At 37.6% G+C, this 10,959-nt stretch overlaps 1 protein-coding gene across 4 annotated transcripts; it reads right to left on the reverse strand.

Annotated features, from left to right (window-relative positions):
* Positions 1 to 772: 772 nt before the first annotated feature.
* Positions 773 to 9,523, reverse strand: LOC127416931 (methylosome subunit pICln-like). 4 transcript variants are annotated; one of them, XM_051656537.1, is made up of 8 exons: positions 8,712 to 8,756; positions 8,360 to 8,479; positions 6,881 to 7,017; positions 6,100 to 6,228; positions 5,900 to 6,010; positions 4,802 to 4,981; positions 1,938 to 2,001; positions 773 to 994 (listed from the first exon to the last, which is right to left on the reverse strand). In XM_051656537.1, coding segments are annotated over exons 1-8 (744 nt in total). In that variant the 5' UTR covers positions 8,714 to 8,756; the 3' UTR covers positions 773 to 993. The 4 variants fall into 4 exon arrangements, with proteins under 4 accessions (XP_051512497.1, XP_051512498.1, XP_051512496.1 ...); XM_051656538.1 differs by lacking the exons at positions 773 to 994; positions 8,712 to 8,756 and adding an exon at positions 9,377 to 9,523 and having other exon boundaries at positions 1,934 to 2,001; XM_051656536.1 differs by lacking the exon at positions 773 to 994 and having other exon boundaries at positions 1,934 to 2,001.
* Between the last annotated feature and the right edge of the window lie 1,436 nt (positions 9,524 to 10,959).

Raw genomic sequence — 10,959 nt, forward strand, 5'->3', positions numbered from 1 at the left:
ATTTTTCACGTTATTAATGTCCTGACTATACATTGTGTTCAGTTGAATGCCACTTTGGTGAATAAAAGTACCAATTTCTTTCCATAAGAGCAAAATCTGTACATTATTCAAAACTTTTAGCCACCAGTAAATATACATATAGTAATAACTACTAAATTTTCATGAAAATAATGTTGAGGGTTCCCACTCCTTTTAACCAATGAATTTCCATTACTTATTAAATGAAAAAAAAAAAATATATATATATATATATATATATATATATATATATATATATATATAAATTACCAGTGTTTCTTTATGACTTACTGATTTCTATGACTTTTCCAGAACGTGAAATCACAATTTTTAAATTCCTTTTTTTTTTTTTTTTAATGGTTTACCATGATTAATGGAACCCTGAAATGTCACAATTCTTTTTTCTATTTTGGGGTGAAATATGATCCACACATTTCATGACAGGAGTTTCGTGAGATTCACCCATTACATGTCTGAATGAATTGGCAGACAAAATACTTTTATCTCATGCGAGGAAATATTTAGACGGAAATGGTTAGACAGAGATGTCTCAAACATCTAACTTAGTATTTTTAGCTAAGCAATGCTTGCAGCAACACATTAAATAAATAAACAGAACAACTTGATAGAGGAAATTTCTGCTATCAAAGAGAAACAAGGCACCAAATATATAATATATATATATATATAAAATAAAAGAAGCAGGCTTTGTACAAAAACAATTGTATTTATTGAAATTTCTAACAAACACAATAACATCACTCCATTGAGGAGAATAATTCTGTAATTTGGTCATCAGGGAAAACTACAAAATACATTAATGAGACGTAAGCAGTGTAAAACAGCCCATTAAATTCAGGCGAGAGAGCTCATGGGGGGGGGGTAAGAGCTTTCAGAAGTGGGTTCTGTGAATCAGCCGGTATCCCAGCATGCCCCACTGAAGTGCTATAATCAGCAGTACTGAGACACAATCCATCTGTCAGACAGAAGATACATTTCACAATTCAGACTTATGCACAATCTCTGATTACAATTAGACACACCAACAGTTTACACTCTCATAAATCTGATCCTCTGAATCTGAATTATTGCTTAACTGGACTTAATCCAGACTGCGATGCTCCTCACTAAATGATACCTATATCAACTTGGTCAAAGGAGGGACAACACTCTCTTAAAAAAATAAATGAACTATACAGAAAATTAACCACTAACAAAAGTCTTCATCGGCCAAAATCAAAGGACAATGCATCTACGTGTATTTCCTCAGTTAATTCGGGATTATTTCATGGACTTTAACACTAACACATATAGTTCATAGAAAATCATTTTGTTTAACCGTTGACCCACAACACTTACTTAATTTACTAATTTTAACCACTAATAGTTCTAAACATAACTAACTAATATTGGCATTATATTCATTCATTTTCTGTTAATGCATAATTTCATATACAGCTGCTTTGAAACGACACCTGTTGTGAAAAGCGCTATACAAATAAATGTGACTTTACTTAAAGGAACAGTGCACTCCAAAATGACAATTCTGTCACCATTTACTCACCTTCATTTCGTGCAAAACCTGTAAGATGTTTTCTTCCATGGAAAAGGAGTTATTTTGAAGAATGTTCCATACAACCAAAGCATCAGTTTGCATAGTCATATAGACTATTTGTATACTTATTTGTCCTTTTACACTGGAAAAGAACAGCGTGAACATTCTGCTGAATATCTCCATGACAGAACTTTCATGTTTGGGTGAACTATCCCTTTAAGAATGTGACTAAAAGAGCAGTTTTTAATGTATGTGACCAGGACAGAGATGAGAATTTCACCAACAGCATACATTTTGCATCACTAACATTTGGCACCAGTTCCAGAAATTTGCTAGATTCATAATTCCACAGAAGTATAATTACCAGTGGTCCACATCAGCGTCGTCAAACTGCCCTGCAACTGTGCTCGAGTCGACCTCCATTCCATCTGAATGCATAAAAAGGAACCAACGCATGCAGCGTTTAAACACAGTATTTAATTACACCCATCCTGCTTTGTCCTGCTCTCCAGAGCTTTGCCCAGCACACATCCATTAGTTAGGAAATCCGGCTCATTACAGACACACACAAACACATCTGGCTGAGTTTCACGAGTCTATGGATGCTTGAATTCATGAATTATACAAACACAGAACATTTTTACTCCATTGACTGAAAAACAAAACATATGCACACATATACACTCATCCTAAACATGAATATTTTAGTGTCCTATGAGGTATGTAGTATGACATTTCTGCTTCTGCCACATTGTGGCTGCTCTTGTGCACTACAATATTTCATGTAGTTTTAGAGTCTATAAATCAAGCCTAGAATTCCTTACGAAAATTGACCATGGTAACCAGAGCTCTGCCAAAATACCACAGTTACTACAGTTTTTATTTCTAGTGCAAATGTTAATACGGGATATCCTTCAAATAGTGCAAGAATCTTTCATCTTAATTTCTTCGTTTTGATCACAGTGATGCTGATGATACCAAGGTTGTATTATAGTTACACCACCAAAAAAGAAACACTTACTATGGTATTACCATGTTTTTGGACACCTATCATGGCAACACAATCATGGTATTCTTTGACGTACCATCAGAGTACCACATAAATTATTTAGTACTATGAATATAGTAATCATTCTGTAACAGAGAATTACCATCTGATATAGATACTGTAGCATGATATCATAATATATATTTTTTTTTTTGAAGTATGGTTTTATCATGGCATGTTTTTGCCAGGCAAACACAAAACTGCACTCTAGTGGACAAATCAAACTAGTGATGATCACTACAGAATTTCTCAAATTAAAAAGTAATCAACTACAATTCTGAAAAAGTCGAGACAGTACTGAAAATGCTAATAAATACAAAAAGGAGTGATTTGTAAATTATATTCACCCTTTGCTATATTGAAAGCACTACAACTAAACATTATATGATGTTTAACCTTGTGAATTTCATTGTTGATTTGTTTTTTTAATACACAATCAATTCAAATCAGATGATTGCAACACACTCCAATACAGCTGACACAGGGGCAATTCAGGACTAATATCAATCTGATGAGTTGAAATAACAAGGTGATGTGAAACAGGTGAGGCAATCGTGTTATAGTATCCAAAGAGCCTCCAAAAACAGCCTAGTCCTTTAAGAGCAAGGATGGGTCGAGGCTCGCCAATTTGCCAACAGATGCGTCAGCAAATAATCCAGCACTTTGAGAACAGTGTTCCCCAAAGACAAATTGGAAGGATTTGGACATTTCACCCTCTACAGTGCACAATATACTAAAAAGATTCAAGGAATCTGGTCAAATCTCGGTGTGTAAAGGGCAAGACGAAAACCATTTCTGAATGCACGTGATCTCCGATCCCTCAGATGTCACTGTCTTAAAAAAAACGCCATACATCTGTAATGGATATCATGAACATGGGCTCAGGAATACTTGGGTAAACATTTGTCATTCAACACAATTCGCCGCTGCATCCACAGATGCAATTTAAGGCTTCACTGAAGCAGAAGCCATACATCAACACTGTCCAGAAGCACCGCAGACTTCTCTGGGCTCAGTCTCATCCGAGATGGAAAGTAGACCACCGTAATAGTGTTTTGGTAGTGGTCCGATGAGTCCACGTTTCAAATAATGTTTGGAAAAAACAGCCATCGTGTTCTCCGGGCCAAAGAGGAAAAGGACCACCAAGCTGTTGCCAGGTCTAAAAACCAATGCAAGGGTAACTTGCACATCTGTGAGGGCACCATTTATGTAGAAAGATGTGTACAAATTGTAACATATACTGCCATGCAAACGCCATCTTTTCCAGTGCCATCCCTGCATTTTCCAACAGGAAAATGTTAAACCACATACTGCCCGGATTTCAAGTGCATGGCTGTGTAAGCAGAGAGTGCCGGTGCTGGATTGGCCTGCCGGCAGTCCCGACCTGTCTCCAACTTAGAATGTGTGGCGCATTATGAAGCGTACAATACAACAACGAAGGCCCCGCTAAATTGCACAGCTAAGGACCTGCATAACAGATAACTTGCTACACTTCACATTACATTTACATTTATGCATTTGGCAGATGCTTTTATCCAAAGTGACTTACAGTGCCCTTATTACAGGGACAATCCCCCTGGAGCAACCTGGAGTTAAGTGCCTTGCTCAAGGACACAATGATGGTGGCTGTGGGGATTAAACCAAGATCTTTCTGCTTACCAGTTCAGTGCTTTAGTCCACTACACCACCACCACCACAAACTTGTGTCTTCAGTGCTCAAATGTGTCATTAGAAGAAATGATGTCAAACAGTTGTAAACACACGACTGTCCCAACTTTTTTTTTTTTTAGAGTGTGTTGCAATCATACGATTTGAAATGAGTGCATATTTTCAAAAAGCAATTAAATTCACAATGTAAAACTTCAAATAATGTGTTGTTGTAGGGCTTTCAATATAGCACAGGTGAAAAGAATTTACAAATCACTCCTTTTTGTTTTTATTAGCACATTCTTTCTTTCTTCGGGTGCAAAGATCCATAAAGAATTCACTATGCAAAGTAAAAAATTATCTGCACTTCCATATTTTACTTCTCACAGTACAGATAATTTTTCAAGGAGACACAGAGGCTGTTAGCTGAAATATCTGTGCCCCCATGACAGACAAAAAATGAGGTAGGGTGGATCTTTTTTTCCCCCTTCAAAATAAAATGTATCAAAAATCAGTTTTCTAAATATACACACCTTCAAACTGGGCCGATGGCTCATCGGTTCTGACTCCAGCCATGTGGTACTGCTGTGAAACTGACTGGGCGAGCATCCCCTCCAGTCTGTCCAGGGTGGCCTGACCTTCTGACGTCAAGTGAGACAAGCCCTCCTCGTAGGTGTAAAACGTGGGTACATCTCCCTGACCATGCTCTTGTTCTAAGACAATGATCAGAGTACCACAATGACAAACCTTCATTGTAAAAAAGGGGAGTTTTCTGGAATGTTTAAAAAATATATTATTCTTTTTTGTTTGATAACACTAGTGGCGCAGAAACTGGCTTTGCTCTTCAGCTTTCAAGGGATAGTTCACCCAAAAATGAAAATTCTCTCATTTACTCACCCTCATGCCATCCCAGGTGTACGACTTTCTTGTGCAGAACACAAATGAAGATTTTTAGAAGAATATCTCAGCTCTGTTGGTCCATACAATGCAAGTGAACGATGACCAAAACTTTGAAGCTCCCAAAAGCACATAAAGGCAGCATATAAGTAATCCATACGACTCCAGTGGTTTAATCCATGTCTTCAGAAGTGATCCAATCCAAAATATAACTAATTTTCCAGTATAAATCTTGACATTAGCAGTCTCCTTGGCGATCATGATTTCAAGCTCCATTACACTTCCTAGCGCCATCTAGCGCTCTGCGCATGCATCAAGAACTAGGAAGTGCAATCTAGCATGAAATCAGGATCATAGCTAGAGACTGCAATGGCAAAATGTTCAGTGAAAAACAAGTTATATTTTGGTCTGTTCTCACCCAAAACAGATCGGATCACATTAATTTAACCACTGGAGTCGTATGGATTATTTTTATGCTGCCTTTATGTGCTTTTTGGAGCTTTAATGTTCTGGCCACCATTCACTTGCATTGTACAGACCTACAGAGCTGAGATATTCTTCTAAAAATCTTCATTTGTGTTCTGCAGAAGAAAGAAATTCATACACATCTGGGATGGCATGAGGGTGAGTAAATGATTTGAGAATTTCCATTTTTGGGTGAACTATCCCTTTAAATGCATTACAAATAACATTGGAGAGATGCTTGATGCATCAATGGTCAGAAAGACACTCACCCGCCTCTTCGACATCATACTCCTCTCCCTCATAATCATCATCTGAATCTTCATCCTCAGGATCAGGGTGCAGCGCTTGACAGTCACACATGGCCGAGAACATGGGCTCCACTGCAAACACACAAGCTATCACTATGTACAGTAATGACTCTTCTAGTGTATATACTGATGTCATTTCTGTGTTTGATTCATACACTCACATGCGGCTTTATCACTGGGCACAAAGCGAATCTCTGTGATTGTTCCCAAGTCTTCACTGTCACTGTCGCTCTCCTCCTCATCTCCTGCATCATCTGGAGATTTATCCTGCATCTCTGCCTCATTTTCATCTGAAGGACACAATCATAAGTGATAATATAAATCACAACATACACATCAGTGCATTTTGTTCCTCCAATTCAAACAGTAAACACTTTCTGCCAGGTTTCATAAGTACTAAACAGATATCCGTCTTTTCAACAGAACATTAAAACGTTGTGATGCCTGAATTCATTTAAAAGTATGTCAAATTCATGATTGGAGCTATAGTGTGATGACTGTGTTCTTTGTTTTTATTTTTAAACAAAAGGGGGGAGGGGCAGAGGGCAAACAACACTAATTACCAACTATCTGTATTGGTCTAAAAATCTATATCAGTGCATCTCAAAATTCGCTGGAAAAGTCCCTGTTCTTTCAGCATCACCGTTACACCCTGTCTACACCAGATGCGAGCGGCACGTTGCGTCAAAAACAATAGAACCCCATTATAATCAATGACGCTGTCTACACTGGAAGCATCCGCTGCGGCACGTCCGTTGCGCGACAACAAATGGGTGTCACGTTCCATTTTGCGCTGCACGCGCTGGCGCTACTACACAAATAAAATGGATTAGAACGTTTGTGTCGACACGTCCAATGTAGACAGCCTCAAGCCGTTGCAGCGGCGTGTCAACAGACATGCCCGGTGTAGACAGGGTGTTAGGCCTTTGGAATATTCCTCACCGTCAAGTTTTGCATTCACCATCACATACAAGTGTTCTTCTGGAAAGGCACTCCGATCTCGTGAGACTGCATGCAGACTGATAGAGGGGTATTCAAGAGAGAAACCCATTCCTGACCCATCAAACCAAGACAGACACCTGCAAGAACAGAAATAACTCCATTATTAAACAAATGTCCATGTGCTTCATGACAGGTGACAAAGAAAAGAACATTTAAAGTAAAGACATTTGTACTGAATAATTACCATACAGTTCCGTGGTATTTAGCCAACATGGTACTCCGTGAGAAGAGATTTTTATGCATTACAGTAATGAGAATTGTAGGGGGGAAATGTGCTTAAAGGGATAGTTAACCTAAAATGAAAATTCTCTCATCATTTACTCACCCTCATGCCATCCCAGATGTGTATGAATTTCTTTTTTTCTGCAGAAAACAAAAAAAGATTTTTAGAAGAATATCACAGCTCTGTAGGTCCATACAATGCAAGTGAATGGTGACCAAAACTTTGAAGCTCCAAAAAGCACATAAAGGCAGCATAAACGTAATCCATATGACTCAAGTGGTTTAATCCATGTCTTCTGAAGTGATCAAATCAATATTGGGTGAAACAGACCAAAATATTACTTTTTTTTTTTCCACTGTACATCTTGCCATTGCAGTCTCTAGGCACAATCATGATTTCAAGCTCGATTGCACCCCTTAGTGCTTGACGCATGCACAGAGAGCTAGGTGGCGCTATGAAGTGTAATCGAATTTGAAATCATGATCGCCAAGTAGACAGCTTGTCAAGATTTATGGTGAAAAAGGAGTTATATTTTGGTCTGTACTCACCCAAAATCGCTTAGATAACTTCTAAAGGCATGAGACGATTACCACTGGAGTTTTATGGATTGCTTTTATGCTGCCTTTATGTGCTTTTTGGTGCTTCAAAGATTTGGTCACCGTTCACTTAAACATTGTATGGACCTATGGAGCCGAGATATTCTTCTAAAAATCTTCCTTTGTGTTATGGAGAAGAAAGAAAGTCATACACATCTGGGATGGCATGAGGGTGAGTAAATGATGAGAGAATTTTCATTTCTGGGTGAACTATGCCTTTAATTGTCGTGAAAATAATGCCACAAGTTATTAAACTGTCCTAAAACAGGGCTCATTATCTTAAAGCAAAATGTATTTTGTTATATCTTTCTTTTAGTTTTGGGTTGAAATATGACCCAGGATTGTTTTTGGACAAGTTACTACATTATTGCCATGATTTCTTGAACTTGTACCACGAAAATACCATAGAATTCCTTGAAGCACTAAGTAAATAAACTGATAAAGTACCATAATATATGAAAATGGTATTCATTCAGAACCATGGTATATTGTATGCATATAAAAAATTAATTAATGTCATTATGATGTTGGACACACATTCAACATAAACACAAAACGCACAATAAACTAACACGTGTAATATCACTCAAAAATACTCACGCCTCTGCTATAAACAGGGTCCCTGAACCGAGTCTTTTCCCGTCCAGGACTGCTGTTGTCTCGGCCTGCTGGAGTCTGATGCCCTCGCTGGGTGGAGGTAAACTCTTCAACACAACCATCCTGATGGATTAAGAGAAGTTAATCACCGTGAAGCTGCTGAATGAACTAAAACTGATGCTCTATTGGCAGAATACACAAACAATGCACAGCTGGAAAGGCTGGAAATCAATAACTGACTTATACGAGCTTTACAGTCTTTTTGTTTGAACTGCATTCATGCACAAGTGAAATATGGTTGTTATGCGTGGAGAGAAACTTTCAAATGAGTTTTATAGCTGAAAAATTCACTGACATGCGTCACTTCTGTAGTACTCAATCAATGTGCGGCAAATCTTTCTTTAAAAAAAAAAAAAAAAAACCTGTTTCCTGTGAGACTTCAAGGTGACTTCCGCCAGGGGGCGCTCGGTGGCCCAAAAAGACTTCACGATGGTTTTAGTCTTATAAGAGACACTTTTGCACTAAAAAAGTATAATTTAAATCTGTTAATTTAATTGATTATTATTTGATTAAAATAAATCTGACTAATCAATATTTATGAAATAATTAATTAGAAATCTTTTCCAGTAAACACAAAAAGTTGTGATTAATCAATCCCAACCAGCGATGAGAAAAGTAACACTGTTATTGAGCAGCATACTATTTTTTGTTTTATTGGCTAAATATGTGCAATAAAAGTATGTCACTTTAAATGAATGCACTGCAAAGAGAAAACAATTTAAATATGTCCCCACAATCTTCTAAAATGACTGCAAAAATAATGCCTTTGCCCGAAAAGGACTATTATGATTAGCCCAGCGCTGAGAAAAGTAACAGATACCGCGTGATGTATCGATCAGCAGCGCGCTGGACAGTAAATTACATCTGAATAATAATAACGAGAGACTTTAATAGCAATTGAATTGAAAATGCACAATGACGAGCTAAAACACGAGAAATATTGATTATGACTAATCTTACCTGACCAATCAGAGGCGACGTCTGGGCAACTAAATTCTGCCCACTTTGAGACTCTATTTAATCGTACTCGCCATTCTAAACGCTTATTTAATTCTACGCATCAGAGCCATGTGCGCGCGAGACGTAAGAGTAGAGCGAATACGTTTCAAGCCATGACTAATAACTTGGTGCCCTCTTCAGGCTTGGAGAACACATTGCACAGCAGCACGTGTAGGTTCACAAGCTACTTGATGTGTTTGTATGCATGTATATTAATGCTTTATTTAAATTTACACTGCCAGTCAAAAGTTTGGAATAATGTACAGATTTTGCTATTTCGGAAGGAAATTGTTACTTTAATTCACCAAAGTGACATTCAACTGATCATAAAGCATAAGTCAGGACATTACCGATGTAAAAAACAGCACCATCACTATTTGAAAAAAGTCATTTTTGATCAAATCTAGACAGCAGCCATCACTCCAACACCTTATCCTTGAGTAATCATGCTAAATTGCTAATTTGGTACTAGAAAATCACTTGTCATTATATCGAACACAGTTGAAAGCTATTTGGTTCATTAAATGAAGCTTAAAATTGTCTTTGTGTTTGTTTTTGAGTTGCCACAGTATGCAATAGACTGGCATGTCTTAAGGTCAATATTAGGTCAAAAATGGCAAAAAAAAAAAAAAGAAACAGCTTTCTCTAGAAACCTTTGAGGAATGAAGGCTATACAATGCCTGAAATTGCCAAAAACAACAAAAAAAAAAAACTGAAGATTTCATACAAAGGTGTACACTACAGTCTTCAAAGACAAAGGACAACTGCCTCTAACAAGGACAGAAAGAGATGTGGAAGGCCCAGATGTACAACTAAACAAGAAGATAAATACATCAGAGTCTCTAGTTTGAGAAATAGACACCTCACATGTCCTCAGCTGACAGCTTCATTGAATTCTACCCGCTCAACACCAGTTTCATGTACAACAGTAAAGAGAAGACTCAGGGGTGCAGGCCTTATGGGAAGAATTGCAAAGAAAAAGCCACTTTTGAAACAGAAAAACAAAAAGAAAAGGTTAGAGTGGGCAAAGAAACACAGACATTGGACAACAGATAATTGGAAAAGAGTGTTATGGATCTTAACCCCATTGAGCTTTTGTGGGATCAGCTAGACTGTAAGGTGCGTGAGAAGTGCCCGACAAGACAGACACATCTATAAGTGCTACAGGAAGTGTGGGGTGAAATGTCACCTGAGTATCTGGACAAACTGACAGCTAGAATGCCAAGGATCTGCAAAGCTGTCATTGCTGCACGTGGAGGATTTTTTGATGAGAACTCTTTGAAGGAGTTTAAGAAGTTCTGACTTTTTTTCTCAAATTGTAATAGTAGTTTTTCACGTTATTAATGTCCTGACTATACATTGTGATCAGTTGAATGCCACTTTGGTGAATAAAAGTACCAATTTCTTTCCATAAGAGCAAAATCTGTACATTATTCCAAACTTTTGGCTGCCAGTGTATATTATTGTTAATTTTTTTTTAACCATTCCAATAATGCTTCTTGAATCTATTTCAGGTATTTTAAAAAGACATTAAGCCAGCAACA

The sequence above is a fragment of the Myxocyprinus asiaticus genome, chromosome 26 (assembly GCF_019703515.2).
Source record: "Myxocyprinus asiaticus isolate MX2 ecotype Aquarium Trade chromosome 26, UBuf_Myxa_2, whole genome shotgun sequence".
Taxonomy (NCBI): Eukaryota; Metazoa; Chordata; class Actinopteri; order Cypriniformes; family Catostomidae; genus Myxocyprinus; species Myxocyprinus asiaticus.